At 29.7% G+C, this 17,895-nt stretch overlaps 1 protein-coding gene across 1 annotated transcript; it reads left to right on the forward strand.

Moving 5' to 3' along the window:
- Window positions 1–6,059: 6,059 nt before the first annotated feature.
- Window positions 6,060–7,197, forward strand: LOC149575673 (non-specific lipid-transfer protein-like). Its single transcript, XM_089812247.1, has 2 exons — window positions 6,060–6,757; window positions 7,038–7,197. Exons 1-2 carry the CDS (start codon window positions 6,402–6,404, stop codon window positions 7,057–7,059), a joined length of 378 nt encoding a protein of 125 aa, XP_089668373.1. The 5' UTR covers window positions 6,060–6,401; the 3' UTR covers window positions 7,060–7,197.
- The last annotated feature ends 10,698 nt before the right edge of the window (window positions 7,198–17,895 follow it).

The following is a 17,895-nucleotide window of genomic DNA, read 5'->3' on the forward strand; positions in this document are numbered from 1 at the left end:
AGAAATATACACACAACACGATTCTTTGTCAAACTTGACATATTTCATAATAGTTGATCTAAGAAATTATCTAAATTACTACCTTTTTATCTATTTCAAAATCTATTAAAATGGTGTTCTAAGGATTTGACCATTTGGAATGTACCTTGCCTAGTATACCTATTCCAAAACCCATTAAATTAGTGTTCTAAAGATTTTACTATATGGAATGAACCTTGTCTAATAAACTTATGACGAGTGTTCCTAAATATTTCTAATCAAACATAACAAATCATACCAATCTATATATTTTGAAAAAAAAAATCGTATTAATTGAGTCCATGCATACAATTTCATACCTATATATTAGATTTACTATAAAATATACACAAGTCAACTCCAAATATGCAAAAATGACCTACAATATAACATTGAATGAAATTTCAAAGTCAAAAGCATTTGTTCGTAAATTTTAAATTTCCTCCATATTAATAAATAATGTACAAGTGTGAGTGTGAGTATGTGTGTGTGAGAAATTGATCAAATTAAATATATTTAATTCATCAACTATATTTATTTCAAATAGCCCTATTTTTAAAAATTCTTTTACTTTAAGATAAGCTTTTATTTATTTTATATTTTAATTAAGATATAAGTATAAATAGACATGTATATTATTATATATTAGAAAACTTATTTATATATAACAATTTGACTCAATACATAATGTATATAATACAACAACAATGCCATTTAAATGATTATAACAAACCTTCAACCTAACAACACCATGTTTATCATTAAATAATATAAATTAATTTTTTTTATTGAGGCATATTCATAGGTATGGTATAAATAAAAGGAAAAGAGGACCATACCCAAATTTGTGGGGTGCTTGGACAAATCCCTAGCAAACAAGCAAATGTTCCTTGGTGTCTCACCAAACTTAATTGGACATATCAAAACACCTCCCTTAGATGGGAAGTCTATACCCATCCTAAATAATTCCATGTATATAGATAAAATAAAAGCGTATGGTATAATTCACTCCAAGGAGTCAACATTTAAATCGCTTTCCCTCCCATTTAAGGAAAAGATTATTTAATCACAACTGAACTTGTGTCGTCTCCAACTCATATTATAATGAACTCTCACAAATAATTTAATCACATAGCTCATATTGTAAGAAATACATTATTGCTAGTGGACTCTTCCCCATATTTTATACCATAAAAACGTTAAATGTTAGTTGATGAAGAGTTTTAGAAGAAGTTGAGAGATGGTAGAAATTAAACGAATCATTTTTCTTATATAATTTTGGATAAATAATTTGTGTAATTTTGTTATGTTTAGTAAATTAATATGAAATTTTTTTATGGTTACTAGTATACATGAGTTTATTTATTTTTCTATATTTGAGTGTTTATATATCAAATTACTATGTAATCCAATCATGATGGGAGAATGCAAGAATAAAAAAGTAGAATAATAAGAGACAATGCATTCTCTCATTATGACGGTGGATCATGAAATTCACGAGCATGTATTTCAAAAAAAAAATTATCTTATATTTTTAGTTCTTGCCGTAGGCAACAACTATAGCATTCATTGCACTTTAACTTTTTAATTTGTTTGTCCAGAAATAATTCAACACAATATATTTTGGTTGTTTTTGCTACAGCAGGGAGTGCAACTTTTTCATATGTTTGTCCAATCAAAATAGTTTATTATTCATTTACTTTTTGGAATTATAAAGTTTGAAAAGAAAATTGTAATAGACTTTTTGTAAAAACTTTTAACAGCATCTTTTTTGTATGTAGTTTTAATTTATATTATTAATTTTATAATTTGGATGAAATTGTTTATCTAGCATGTTCATAAAATAAATCTATCCTCAATATTTGGTACCTATTATAACAAAATCTGTAACATTTATTTTAATTTTTAAACAACACTTTACATGAATATTACTTATTTCATTAAACTCAACAAAATTGAAAACTATTATTTGCAACACAAATCAGAACTAGTAAACTACTAGGCAGGAACTAGACGCATTGCATCTTGTTCAAATGGAAATCTCATAATGTTAATTTACATGTTTGTGTTTCAAAAAAAAAATTATCTTATATTTTTCAGATAAAGACATTTAAAAAGTTTTGAATAATATTTAAAATTTATATTTATTTTACAATTTAATTTAAATTTGTTTGAATGAAAGAAAGAACTTTAGATGATCTTCAACTAAAGAAATAAGTTTTATTTAAATATTTTGTTGTAAGTATTAAATATTAGATAAACACATGAATTGAAGGTAATTATTACTTTTGAATTAGCAAACATAAAAACATATCAAAGTGTGCACTCTATTAAATAATATGATAATCTAAACTTTTCGTAAAGGAATAAGCTCCATAAATTAAATTAAATGATTTGAATGAACATATTTTAAAGTAATTGTCATAATTCTTGTATTCAAGAAATTGGTTTATAGATATATTATTAGATGAATTCATGGTATAGATCAAAATATATTAAATAAACAATATTCTACAATTACATTACCTCTATTAAATATAAAATAATTATAAAATAGTATAATATTTCTATTATTCTATCATATTGTCTTCAACTATTAGTTCTTGATAAGAATGATATAAAAATATGTGTCATGTCCATTCAATCATCATAAATGACAATATATAATGAAAAGTTGAATATCATAAGACCCTACAACCTATTTATTCAATCATATTACAACATGAAAAATTCCTAAGGAATATTAATGACTTTTTTCATCCTCATTATTCTATTATTATTTTTTCAACCATACTTTCTTCAATCGATTCTTGGGCAATGGTGTGAAATGCCTTATAAATTGTATGTTGATTGATACACAATAACACTAGATATGTTAACTAGGAAAACCCTTAATTAGAGGGAGAACTCTGATGAGGTTGGTACCCACAAAATGATGTACTAATATAAAAGTTCCTTGTAAGAGGATGGACTTTGTTAGGAGACAATGAAATATATGCAGTACATATCAGTCCCTATTAGGAGATTCGAACCCTGTTAGAAGTTGTGCCAACCCTGTTAAGAGTTGTAGAAGGCAGAAGGATCCACTATCCAAACAACTTCAAGGGCGAGACCATTGAATTCACTATCCAAATGATCTATATATCATTCCTTGCAAAATAATAGAAACGAATAATCTCGATCTCCTCTATCCTCTTGATCGAACCAAACCTCTTATGATCTCAATACCATATCACCAACTTCATATCCAAATAATCCCTTGGATCACTTACACGCATTTACCAACTTCGCATATCACTTGCTCAATACTTTGGAATATACACTTCATACGCAAGGAAAATTACCTTTCTTTATATATACCATATCCTCAAAATAAGTCCTTGAGTGCTTTACCAATTAATTATAAATAAGACCTCATTGAGGTTTATAATCATTTCAAAATTACACAACGTTGTCGGCACACAGTAGATACAACTTCTCACACATGCAATCTTTGACCTTATGCACTTACTCACGTAACTACGAAGATGTCTTCTTCCTCTGTCTAACTATGTGTATCTAGATTGTATCCCTGTTAAAAGATATAATCTAATAACCAAAAATTGTTTCTCACACACTCTGTATGCACATTGTCCTCTGTAATTCTTGAATAACTCTCACATGTCTTTGATTCTCTATATGCGCACTTGTCCACTTTATCAAGACACACTAAAGAATATATCTTCAATTGTGCTTGACCTCATCATCAATACATAGTCTGTACGACTCATTCATGTATGTTATTGTGCTAGTCTTCACAGAAACAATGCTATGTTCACATAAATGACAAACACAGTCATGAATGCAACATGTCAATCATGCTAACAGTCTCTCCAGTTCTTAGGATACTCCCCCAAAGGAATATCATCATCATTCATGCTAACAAATATAACATTGAATGAAATTTCAAAGTCAAAAATTTTCTTTCTAAATTCTAATTTTCTTGCATATTAATAAATCATGTACAACTATATATAAACATGTTTACATCATTTAATTTATCGCCTATATTTATTTCAAATAACCCTATTTTTTTTTAATTCATTTACTTTAAGATTAACTTTTATTGATTTTTTATTTTAATCAAGATATAAGTATAAATAAACATGTATGTTATTATATATAAGGAAACTTATATATAACAACTTAATACATAATGTATATACTACACCAACAATACCATTTAAATCATTATAACAAACCTCCAACCTAACAACACAAAGTTTAACATTAAATAATATAAATTAATGTTTTTATTGAGACATATTCATAGGTATGGTATAAATAAAAGGAAAAGAGGACCATAGGTGAATTTGTGGGGTGCTTGGACAAATCCCTAGTTAACAAGCACATGTTCCTCCTTGTATCAATAAACTTCTCTGGACATCAAAACACCTCCCTTAGATGGGAAGTATATACCCACCCTTAATAGTTCCATGTATATAGATAAAATAAAAGTGTATGGCATACTTCACTCCAAGGAGACAAAAACATTTAAATCGCTTTCCCTCCCATTTAAGAAAAAGATTATTTATCACTACTCAATTCGATGCTTATCTCCAACTCATATGATAATGAGCTCTAACTAATTATTTAGTCATATAGCTCATATTGTAAGAAATACATTATTGTTAAGAGGACTCTTCTTGGATTCCCCATTGTTTATACCTTAAAAATAGTCAAGTGCTAGTATTAGAAGAAGTTGAGAGATGGTAGAAATTAAAAGAATCATTTCTCTTATATAATTTTGAACAGACAATTTGTGTAATTTTGTTATTTTGAGTAAAATTAATATGAACTTTTAATGGTATATATTTGTATTTCACAAAGCCTTTTGATGTTAATTTTTTAAATAAAGACATTTAAATATTCATAAATAAGTAGAATGAATAATATTTATAATTTATATTTATTTTATAATTTAATTTAAATTTGTTTGAAGGGAAGAAATAAGTTTTGTAAAAGTTGGTTATGCACCATATATATATATTCTAATTCAAAGACTCATCAAGGAAAGAATCACCAAAGAAAATCCGAAATCCTTGTCATTACATATATTAGGGGAGAACCTCGATTTCCAATTGCCCAACACAAAAGATCAAATCATGTACATTCAAAGTTGGAAACCAGCAAAACATAAGATGTTGTCCAAAAACCCAATTCAAATTGTCATTCTGCCACAACTTCAAATTCCATCACCAACTAATTTTTTTTAAAATATTTTGTTGTGTGTACTAAATATTAGATAAACATATGAATTGAAAGTAATTATTACTTTTGAATTACAAGACATCAAAACATATAATGTGTACATTCTATTAAATAATTTGATAATCTAAACTTTTCACATACTAATAAGCTCCATAAATAAAATGAAATGATTTGAATGAATATATTTTTCAAGTGATTGTCATAATTCTTGTATTCAAGAAATTGTTGCATAGATATATTATTAGATGAATTCATCATATAGATCAAAATATATTAAATAAACAATATTCTATATTTACATTACCCCAATTAAATATAAAATAATCATATTATCTTACAACTATTATTTCTCGATAAGAATGGTATAAAAATATGTGCCATGTCCATTCAATCATCATAAATAATATATAAAGAAAAGTCCAATAGCATAAGACCCTACAACCTATTTATTCAATCATATTACAACATGAAAAATCACTAAAAATATATTATATGACTTTTCTCATCCTAATTTTTCTATTATTCTGTTTTCAACCATTCTTTCACCTTCCATAACATCCATTGATAAAATATTATGAGATTTTCTAACAGAATACAATCTTATCTCTATAGAAAAATAAAATATGATATATATTTTTTACTTCGGTATCAAACAATCCCATCTTTTAAGAGATAAAAACATATAAATAATGTCAAATGTGATTCGCGAAATTAAGAAATTAAATGAATCCAAATGCAAAACGTTGTTGACCAGGGAAAATTATAAACTAGTTCGCAAATAAATATAGTGGTCTCAATCGTGGGGAAGCTCGGGATTAATTTATTGGCCAAAAGATGCCATTGACTTCCAAATTGTTACATATTTTACAAGTGGATATTCAATCAAAAACAGTCCAAACCCCCAAAAAAAATCATAAAAATTCAATTCAATCGCCCAAAAATTCGATCGAATACAATTCAATCGCCCCAAAATTTCATAGAAAACAATTCAGTCGCCCTCAAATTTGATTCAATAAAGTTCAATCGCCCTCAAATTTCATAGAATACAATTCAATCGCGCTGAAATTTCTTCTCATTTTTTAGATTAGGGTTTGCTGATTTGAAACAGAGGAACAGAAATTTTGATCAAGAAAATGGTGCCCCAAAAGCCATTGACAATCTCAGTTATTTTGCTGCTAACTTTGTGTAGATTGTTTGCAGGAGTATATTCAGAAAACTGCAGTTCAGTATTTTCTGTCCTGAATTCCTGTTTTGTTTCTCTGCAATCAGCAGATATTTTTATGAGAGCTGAAAGTGTTTGCTGTAAGAGCTTTATTGCTCTGGAACAAATAATTGGCGAGTCTGCAGACAGCAAATATGAGATTTGTGGCTGTTTGAAAGGCGTTGATGGTGAGAAACAGAGGTTATTTAATGAAAATCTGTTGGAGGTTCGAGCTCTCTGTGGCCCAAATGTTCCATTTCCTGTAACTTCCTCTTCTGATTGCACCATGTAAGTGAAGGCTTTTCAATTCCGTTTTTTGGTAGATAAAAGATTGCATTTTGAATTTTGTGATTTGGTTAATGGAATCCCTTCTTCAATCTATTTTTGATAGATAAAAAGCTGAAAAGATTGTATTTTCAATGTTTCTGATTGGGTAAATTGAATCCTCTTTCTATCCATTTGTTATAGATAAAAGAGTGCATCTTGAAAGTTTATGAATTGAATGATAAAAAGATTGTATTTTCAATGTTTCTGATTTGGTAAATTGGTGGATTGAATCTTTGTGCAGGCCGTTGAGGGGGACTCTATAGCAGAGAGATTGTAGAGAAACTCGGTTTGAAATGGTTCAAAGATTTTGTAAACATATGCCAAGAATTCAAAGAGTTTTGAATCTTTTCTCTATTTTGTAAAGCTTCTTCTGGATCAATGTGGATATCATGTTTAATTTACATCTGCTGGATTTCATGATTCATAAAAACCCATGTAATTTTTAGTCTTCTGAGATCAGTTTTTCTGTTATATTCATTGTAAATCATCTTGAAAACGTTCAGAGATGAAGTTATACATGTGATTTGTTTTTCCTTTTCTTTGTTGAGGGGAAGAAAGTCATTAACGTTGACAAAGCATACAAAAAATTGTTTCAATATAACCTAATCAAGGTTGGACTGAGATTGTTTGAGGACCATTTCTATTGACACCCCGTTCCAGACAAAAGGTCCTATTGACCAAAATTTTAAAAATGGAAAATATGATGGTTTTTTCTGAAATTCTCAGCATTTGATCTTTATGATCTGCATAATTTATAGTTGAAAATGGCCAGGAAAAAAAAAAAAAAATTTAAAATCACTGTCTTGGTGAATCTGGGAAAAAAAAAAGTTTGATTTTTTTTTCCTAATTTTTTTATTTTAATTAATTGATTAAGGATTATATATTCTAGTTTTTATGTAAAATTATCTAAATTTACAAATAATCAAAGTATATATAAATAAATAAATAAAAATGAATAACAATGTTCTAATACTAAAGTAGTAAAATAAGGGTGTTGTTATATAATACAACACTCTAAAAGGTGCATACTCTCTACAGTAGTACATGATAGAATGTGCAACAAATTAGCATCACATTAACAATAGAGTAGAATATAGAAAACATCAAAACCAAACTATCAACATCTTCAAAAAGGAGCCATAGTCTCTAGAATTATTGTAGAGTCTTGACATAATGCCAAGCATGACCTTTAATATTAAAAAGATTAATCAATATGTTAGCTCTAGTGTATAAATTTATTCTAGCAGCACTATATATGTTGGCAATCATGTTAGGAGAATATGTAATGATGACATAAGATTGTCATTATGGCAACATATACTTGCTATGAAGAAGGTAAATATATAAGATTAAGTTTTGGATGATTGAACTTAGAAACTTGTCTAAGTATAATTCAGGAAAATAGTGAATAGTCATGCATTTTGCTTTAGTGCGGTTTACTAGAAAGTAGACAAGGTCATGCATTGTTGAGGGAAGCAAGGTTATGATGTAATAAGCATGTGTCTAAGAGTGCTTAAGGATATTCGATGTACCGACAGAGTTATGGCGAGTTTTATAAATATAGGTTCAACAGGCAAAACAAGAAAGATAATAGAGTAAAGGGATTTGGTGAATGGATTTTTTGGTTTACCAAAACAATGACTTAACAAGGTTGGGATGACATCCTAAATGTTAACCCTCACTTAGCAAAAAGTAATTTTGAATTTTGAAAAATGTGGAAGGAAATGAAGGTCGATTGGTTAAGTAGTTGGGTATAAAGAAGACACTTTTAGTTTGAAAGAAGTACGGCAATGGAGACTTTATACGATCATAATTGATGTGAACATGATGACAACACAAAAGTATACAATTGTATGATCAGTTTTGTGAAGAGAGTCACAAAGGACAAATCAAATATTGAAGATATCAACACAATCAAAAAGGTTTTTGGTATCTATACCTTTATTTACAAAGTATATCATTGTATATGCATGTTTGAGCAGTGGACTCAACTTGCTACCTTTGTAATTATAATACCGACTCCTAATAGAGTTGAGGCTTCTAACAAGGCCTAGTCCCCTAACAAAGACATGTGCATTATACAAATGTAATAGACTCCTAATAGGATCAATATCTTTCACAAGATACTTTTGATTAGTAGATCATTTGTGTGTACCATCCCCACCGGGGTTTTCCCTTTGCTAGGGTTTCTCTAGTTAACAAATAATGGTGCTATGAGTTGCATTATGTTGTTTTTATGTTAACTTTTGAGTTAAATCTTATATGTATGCTTAAAGATTGTTAAAGATATCCATAGTTGGGACAAATTGTGGAATACTTATTCAGCCCCCACACCCCCTCAGCCCCTCCCCCTCCCCCTCCCCCCTCTCAATATTTCCTATTTCTAACAATTGGCATTAGGGCTTCAATTACTTAGAGGAGGCCTAACAGCTTGAATAAGATCTCTATGGATATGGATCAGTAACAAATGAATCTTGAGGAACTTGATGTAATCACATAAGAAAGAGACAACTTGAAGATCAAACTTAAAGATGCATAAGATTTCATTTCGAAGTTGAAAGAGCATGTTGAATCTACTAAATCGAAGAAGAAAGATTCAAATAATTAGATCAAGGATAGTGATGCAGTGCTTAAGTTGAAGAAGGAGAATGAGATTGTAAAGTATGAACTTGAGATCACAAATCTTAAGATGATTTTGATGGAGGATGAGAAGAAGAGTCAATTGGATTTAGGATATGAAAATGTAGATCTGAAATCCAAAATTACCTACCAAGCTAACATGTGATCTTGAGGCTACAAAGCTACAATATATATAACTTGAGAAGTATAACACTATTGTGAAAGGGGAGATTACACAAACAAAACAACATCTTGAGAAGTAATATTCCAGCACTAAGAAACTCAATGACTAGATCATCACACAAAGACATGTTTATGGTAAGATGGGAAGTGGATACACTGAAGGAGAATCATCTAAGGGATCTAAAGTTTCTGAGGAACCAGATCTAGTGAATCAAAAAATTGAACAACAAGAAGATCTAAACAAGAAAGTACCTAATCAACCTAATCATCATGAACATCCCAAGGAAGTTAAGAAACAATTTAAAGGAAGATGTGTTTCATGCAATGAACATGGTCATATGAAGAAGGACTACATAGGTAAGTATTCTAAACTTTTTTTTGGTTATTATTTTAATTGCACTTTTCTTATGAACAAAGAGCTAATAAATGTAGAAAATCTAGATACAATAATAATAATGGAATGCATCAAAGTACTAACCCTCCAGCTAGTAAACCTATTTGTAGCAACAAATATCATAAGAAATGGAGTTATGTGTTATAAGTACAATAATTTTGAACATATTGCTTATAGATATTGCAGATTATAGGTCAATTAATCAAAACCTAAATATGGAAACAATATGATAGCATGTCAAATTTACAACAATTTGGGACATATAGCAAGATTTTGTAGGATGATCAACATGAAAACACCTAGTATGAGGTCACATAGCATGAACTACAGAAGGAATGCTGATAAAAATATGAGAAGGAATAAAAATAGCAATTGAAGGCAGAAAGAAAGTGTAAAATAGTACGTAGAAAACTTCAAGGAAACATTTGTTAAGGCAAAGACACCTACATTACACAAGTATGGGTTGAAAATAAAAGTGATACATCTGAAATGAATTTGAAGTCAGTTATGGTAGCTGACAAACCCTTATCAATCTAATCAATCTAATTCATTAGAAGAAATAGGGGATATTACACTAGAAGTTCATTAGACTCTAAAATAGTATTATACATTTTTGCACACTCAGAAGGAACATGGAAATGATTTCTAGAAGCTACAACTAATTATGTGTAAAATAATGAGGTCATATGAGAGCTTGAGAAAGAAATTCAATCTACTACTTTTAATATCTTTTTGAGTTTTCAACTTGGCACAGTTAATGCTAAATAGACTTGCAATGAATAAAAGGATTTGAACCAATGTAAGGAGTCACCATTCGAGTATTGTGAGCCAAGAGAAGTTTGTAGAGGAGTTTGAAAAGTGAATTAAGGAAGAATTAAAGTGTTTGGAAAGCATATTTGGACAATTTTATGGTAAAATCCCTGGAAAAACAATATAAAGGTATTTATCTATGTCAGATGTGGAGTCATTTGAAATTTGTAAGAATGGGCCAATCTTTATTTCATGATATAGTGAAGAAACCTAAATATAAGTTCAAAAGAGGTTCAATGCACAATTTGGGAGATGACCCTACTAGGGCATTTTCAAAAATACCATACAGAGTAGTAATTGTTGAAGATTTACAATCTTATATCCACTATAATTTTGGAACCCTAGGTGATAGTGACATGGGAGAGGAATTTGAGAAAATTTACAAGCAAAACATGAGTTTCAAGGATGAATTCAACTACTTAAGTCAATTGAAAATCAAACAGTTTCTATTCTATCATGAATTTAACTATGAAGATTGGGCTGGAGTCATATTGAGTGGAATACATAAAAATAAAATTTGGTTAGGAGACCAAGTAGTTTGAATCACAAGTGATCTAATACATGAGGTAACTAGACTTAGTAACAAGGGAAGAATTCCAATCAATGAAAAGAATGTGAAGAAAATAGTGCAAACAAACACCAAGACAAAATGGAATGGTAGAGGCATGATGCCAATTCTAATTGAACATTATGATGCGATATTTGTGGAAACCTTAGCATAAAAAATTATTTACAGTTCTAGAGAAGATGAAGTCTCTACATGCTACATTAATACAACATATAAGATGTGTATTGAGAGAATTGAAGTAAACTTATGTGAGATCCTAAAGCAACAATTGTTTGACAACTTGCAATGGATTAAAAAGAAAAATCATGAAACTTTCAAATTTGGATCACTAATTGCACATATATTCTTCCATGTCATGGAAATATTCCCAAACGTATCTAAATCAAAATGGAAATCAAACAATTGTTCAATAGAATTAGTGAGCTATTTCTATAGGAAGACAACTGAAGATTATATGATCATGATGATAAATAATCTTATAAGATCATTCCAAACTAAGATGAAGAATAGAGTTAGGATTCCAAAATTAGTTCTAGACATATTTAAGAAGCAAACATGTTTCATGGTTGAGAGTCATAAAACTTGCATGGAGGTAGTTGTACCCAAAGTTATGTTTATTCATCCTTTGGGATATGAAGTGAAAGAGACATAGATTATTGAGTATGCAACTAAATTGCTAAAAGAAGATGTTGATGATGAATGTGAGGAATAGGGCACGACAAAAGAAAGAATGATTTAAGCATTAGAGTTACAGACATCAAAGGCAGCCAAGAATTTAGTGGAAAGAGTCATGAAAAGGATGATCAAGGCAATATGTATGACTCGTGAAAATATGTAGAAGTAAAAAAAACTGTAGTAAAGATGAAAGTAGTAGGCTAGAGCAAAATATTGGTAGTACAACCTTTATATGTTGCACTAAGTAATCCATCATTAGAAACACCTACTGAAGTAGCACCTATTCATGTTATCCCTATGGATGAATAACAAAAAGAGGAGGATGTGATAGTAATCAATGAAATCAGTTCACCCAAAATTTCAAGGAGATATACAAGAGCCACACCAATAGTGAATCTTGCATCTATCGAAGTAGGAGGAAGAGAAAAAACTAGAAAATTCACCAAAAAGTTCAAAAAAGATTAAGGAAATGGTAACCAGTCTAGAACCCACCAAGAAACTAAAAGTAGTAATGACATGTGAGGGAAAGAAGACCACAAAAAAGAAGGCAATAATGACATATGAGGGAAAGAAGGCCACAATAGAGAAGTCAAGTCTACCAACAAAGATGAGAGGATAGATTTCTCCACCACAACCATAGTCACAAGTAGCAAAAAGAAGTGAGAAAAAGAGAAGAGTTGGAAACCAAAAATTGGATGAATGAATCAAATGATAATTTAGGATGGTATTCTAACTCAGCTAAACAAGTACTATGATCTTTACGGCCCTTTGCAGAAGAGGAAATTAGAGAATGCAGTGATCAAACATATGATAGCTTTCAAGAAATTATTTTTTCATATTCATGGGAACATTCTAAAGGACCTATACAAAAAATCAATTGAAAAAAGAAACCTAGGACAAAGGAAGAGGATAAGAAAATAAGAGATCAGGCACTCATGAAACTTTGTGACATCAGAAGTAATGAAGAAAAAGAAGAAAACTTAAAGAAAACTCCAATGTTGCCGAGAAACAAAAGAAGATAAATGTTATAGATGGGAGGTTTATATGATGAGGTAATAAAAGAGATTGGGGAAGTAGTAATAAAAGTCATGAAATAATGTACAGTTATTGAAGAAGCAAAAGAAGAAGAATATGATGATATAGTCATTGATACAGGAGATTCACCAAGTGAAGAAGATGATACCATGGTGATAGGGGGAGCTACTATCACTATTGATAGTAGTGAAGACCCCTTTGAAAATATTCAATTTGGTACCTCTACAGAACAAAATAAATATGAAGTTGGAAATTTGGGGACAAACTACATTGAAGACTATACAAACTCAGAAGATGAAGGGAAAAATAAGAGAAAACAAGATTCTATTATTGAGGGCAGTTAGGTAGCACCCATAGAATTATCTCTAACACCTATCCCTATGAGCACATAATTTGATTATACTGTAAATTGGTTCAATATTGTTGAAGAGACCTTGAAAAGAACCATATCTCTAAAAAATATAGAAATGGAAGAATAAAATAAAGAGTATTGCAAACAGAAAAAGAAGAGGAAAAGAAAGAGGAAGAAAAGTCACAAAAAAGAGCCAAAACATAATAATTAGATGGAGAATCAGGCATCTCATCCACCAATCCAAAAATTACTTGTAGTAGAAGAAAGATAGATATTAGTTGTGCAAACACTGCTAGGGCAGTTAAACCTACACAAGTTAGTTTTTCAAGATCCCTTTTTGAAGCACTAATCACAAGATTACCATAGGTTGTTACCAAGATGTTTGAGGGTAATATGGATATACCAAAGTATATGTAGCTAAAAAAAAATTCCCTCAATAAGATTTTAGAAGAATCAAGTAAGATGAGCAAGAGTGCCTTGGGCACACCAGACAAAATGATAAAGAAAATGCAAGACATTTCTCAAATACAAGTAGATGACCCGAGTATAGAGAAGAGAGAAGAGAAGACAATGATAGGATTTCATGGGAGATTTTCTACATTGGTTGAAGTTGCAGCAGCAAAATCTCAAAGCACACACAATGCTAATCTATTTAGCATTGTTGGTAATAATATCACAAATGATTTATCACTTCTTGATACTTGTATCAAGGTATTCAGGAAATGACTTCAAGAAGGTAAGAACATATATTAAAAATGTACTTTATCTTTTCAGTACACAAAAGACATTGAAAGAGACATCAAAGAAAAGAAAGTTGAATTGAAGAGCATTGTGGATGAATTGCAGAGCCCAAATGCACAAATAATAAATTTGGAAGCAAGAATCAGCAGTGTGCATGATGAGCACTAATTACTTGAGTTGAGAAAGAAGATAACCATAAAAAAAAATTCACTAAAAAGGGAACACCTTACTTCAAAAATTGATCATGTACAAAGACAACTTAAGGAATGTACTAACATAAAGGATTCCTTCACTAGAATTGTTTACTTTGATTTAAATACAATGGAATTGGCATCCTTTGGCTTATGCATGCTAGTCAGCATATTGGAGGCAGTCAAGGACAACTAGAACAAATAATTCACCAACTTGAAGAGAAAACTTGGAGAACGTATGAGACTCGTAAATAGTAAGCAAGCTTGATGTTAGAGAAGGTAACAATTCTTTTTGACATGTATATAGATTTTGTCTCACCTTTGTCATTGATGTCAAAGGGGAGAGTAGTATAAGGAAAATTGTACACTTTACTATAAGGAGTTACAAGTAGTATAAATTATAGTGAAAGAGGGAGTTAAATATGTACAGATGGTAAATATATGAAATGATTCACTTTTTGCAAAATCACTTTTTGCAAATTTTATTTTGGTTATGTGAAGAAGTTCACAAATTTTGAAGATTTTGGGACTTAGCCAATTTTCCCACATATTTCCATCAATTTCATAGGGGGTATTGTTGGAAATTTGGCTAGGATAATATGTAAGGATGACATAGGGTTTTCATTTATTGAAACATATATATTCTGTGAAGAAATAAAATTATAAGATTAAGTTTTAGATGATTCAACTTAGAAAAATGTCTAAGTATAATTCATGAAAATAGTGAACAATCATGCATTTTGGTATAGCATAATTTAGTAGAAGTAGATGAGGTTATGTGTAGTTGAGGAAAGCAAGTTTTTGAAGTAATAAGCACATGCCTAAATAAACTCAAGGATATTCAATGTATCGACAGAGTTATGGCGAATTTTATAGATATAGGTTCAATGGGAAGAATGAGAAAGATAATAGAGTAAAGGCATTTGGTTAAGGGATTTTTTAGTTTACCAAAACAATAACTTACAAGGTTGGGATGACATCCTAAATGTTAACCCTCACTTAGCAAAAAGTAATTTTGAATTTTGAAAAATGTGGAAGGAAATGAAGGTCGACTGGTTAAGCAATTGGGTATAAAGAAGACACTTTTTGTTTGAAAGAAGTGTGGCCACATTTTATATGATCGTAATTCATGTGAACATGATGACAGTACACAAGTATACAATTGTATGATCGATTGTCTGAAGAGAGCCACAAAGGACAAATTTGATATTGAAGATATCAGCAAAGTCAGAAAGGTTTTTAGTATATGTTTACATAATATATCATTGTATATGCATGTTTGAGTAGTGAGATCATCTTTCTACCTTTGTAATTATAATAAGAACTCCCAACATGGTTGAGGCTTCTTCAACTAGCAAAGGGTTGCAAAGTTGCTTGACTATTTTTATTTGTAGATGTTACATCTAATACTTAGAAATCATAATCATTTAAGATTCATTTAGATGACCAATTTATATAAAATAAGAGACGGAAGACGATCAAAATAAAACCTAATGAAGCTACACCTAAGAGGGTAGATACCCCTATGATTACCACTGCAAGGAATTCTAGAAGAAAATTGAAGCTTCAAGATGATGATGATGAAGAAAGCACTCCTATCATTCAATCTTCACTCCTATCATTCAACAAATGAAACCTCCACTATCCTTTGAGGAACAATTGAAAGAGAAAATAGATATTTTCAAAGAAGATAGGTAAATTAGATACCTCCAAAGAAGAAAGATAAAGTGATCAAAATAACACCTAAGAAAGCTAAACCTAAGAAGGTAGATACCCTTGTGATCACCACTGCAAGGAAGTCCAGAATAAAATTGAAGCTTTTGCATGATGACAAAGAAGAAAACACTCCTATCATTCAATTGAAGAAGCCCTCACTATCCTTTGATTAGAAAACAATATTTTGGAAATAACTATGGTGACTTTTGCAATATTGTTGGCATATATGATTAGTAGTGTCTTGGATCCCAAAAGAGAAACCATGTTTACTTTTGTTAGATTGATTTCTTTTTAAGTCTTCAACTATAAAAATGTTGCAAAGTTGCTTGACTATTTTTATTTGTAGATGTTATATCTAACACTTAGAAATCATAATCATTTAAGATTCATTTAGGCCACCAATTTATATAAAATAAGGTAATCCTTAATGAATTTATGAACTTGAAAGGTTGTCGATGATTTGTTGTTGATGTGAAGAATCCATGTAATTTCAAATCTAGCGATGAGGAGATTACATAACTCACAGTGGAAGACCAAAGACTCTTAAAATTGTTGATTAGTTCAAAGATTGAAAAGTAATATAATTGAACATAATATAATTGAATCAACATAAAGATATCAATTATGCATTACTTTCTAAACATATTAAGTATGATAAAGAAAAATTTAACTATTTAAAAAAAATTAACATTAATAAACTGAGGAAAAAAAATACAAGTTTGTGTAAAACTAAAGTTTTAAAAAAAAAAATCAATTAAATGCACAAGAATAAATAAATAAAATTGAAGAACTTGGAGCTAAACATTAGAGCTCACAAATTATGATGTATATGAGACATATAAGTGTCTATATGATACATTATTGTTTGAAAAAAAAATTATGATTCCATTCACTAGAAAAAGAAAAAAGAAAAAATATGTAGCACCCATGCCTGCATGTACATATGGAACAAAGAAGAATATCATTATCACTTCCAACTATGAAGATAAGTAATAGGAACTAATTTAATTAAATGATTTCATAAAAATGTGATATCAGTATTAGTTTGCAAGGTGAAATGCATGTTATGTGTGATTGTGAAAAAATGATTCCTTCAAATTTCTTATTATGTACTAATACACTAGCTTACAAAGAAAATGCTAATTTGGTAGAAACTAAAATATAGAATTTGACAAGTTGAATTTAAAGCAATAAATAACAAAATGAAGAATTCAGAGCTAGATATTGGAGCTAATTGGGGCTAGGATGCCTATGCAATATATAGAAATGTGTGACGTGTTGTTGGCATACAATTTATATGCATTCACTTTCTAAAAATAATAGTCTTCGCTTTTAGCCACCACATATTGGATAAAGAAGAATATCAACAACACTTATGAATACATGACAAGAGATAATAATAACTAATTCAAGTTATTAATTTAAATGAAATTAAAATGACAGGGAGGAAGAAGAAGGAATGCACAACATCATTTAGAAGATCAAAATGATAAACTACAAGCTAAATAATGGAGAATTTTTGAAGTTTTGAGGATCTCTCTATTGATGATAAAACCCTTAATTAATTATTTAATTCTCTAAAAAAATAAAAGATGTAGAAGATTATAGATTATTATGTGTGTTTCTAAATTAAGTATATCTAAAAATTGAAAGAACATTAGCAATGCAGAACTGGATTGTGCATGAGAGTGATAACAAAGAGATGGAGATACCAAGATATCAAGAAAGGACTATACAATAACATATGAAATATAATATAGAAAGAAGAGAAAAATAAAAGAAACAGTGACACCTCTCGAAGCTTGATGAAGTTGA

The sequence above is a fragment of the Cupressus sempervirens genome, chromosome 2 (genome assembly GCF_028749045.1).
Source record: "Cupressus sempervirens isolate cs-2001-9-10 chromosome 2, ASM2874904v1, whole genome shotgun sequence".
Taxonomy (NCBI): Eukaryota; Viridiplantae; Streptophyta; class Pinopsida; order Cupressales; family Cupressaceae; genus Cupressus; species Cupressus sempervirens.

What these genes read in the sequence shown, in the direction of transcription:
- LOC149575673 (XM_089812247.1), top strand. Translation starts at nt 6,402, where the DNA reads ATGGTGCCCCAAAAGCCATTGACAATCTCAGTTATTTTGCTGCTAACT. An exon ending in TCCTCTTCTGATTGCACCAT is followed by an intron (nt 6,758 to 7,037) that starts GTAAGTGAAGGC and finishes ATCTTTGTGCAG; the next exon opens with GCCGTTGAGGGGGACTCTAT.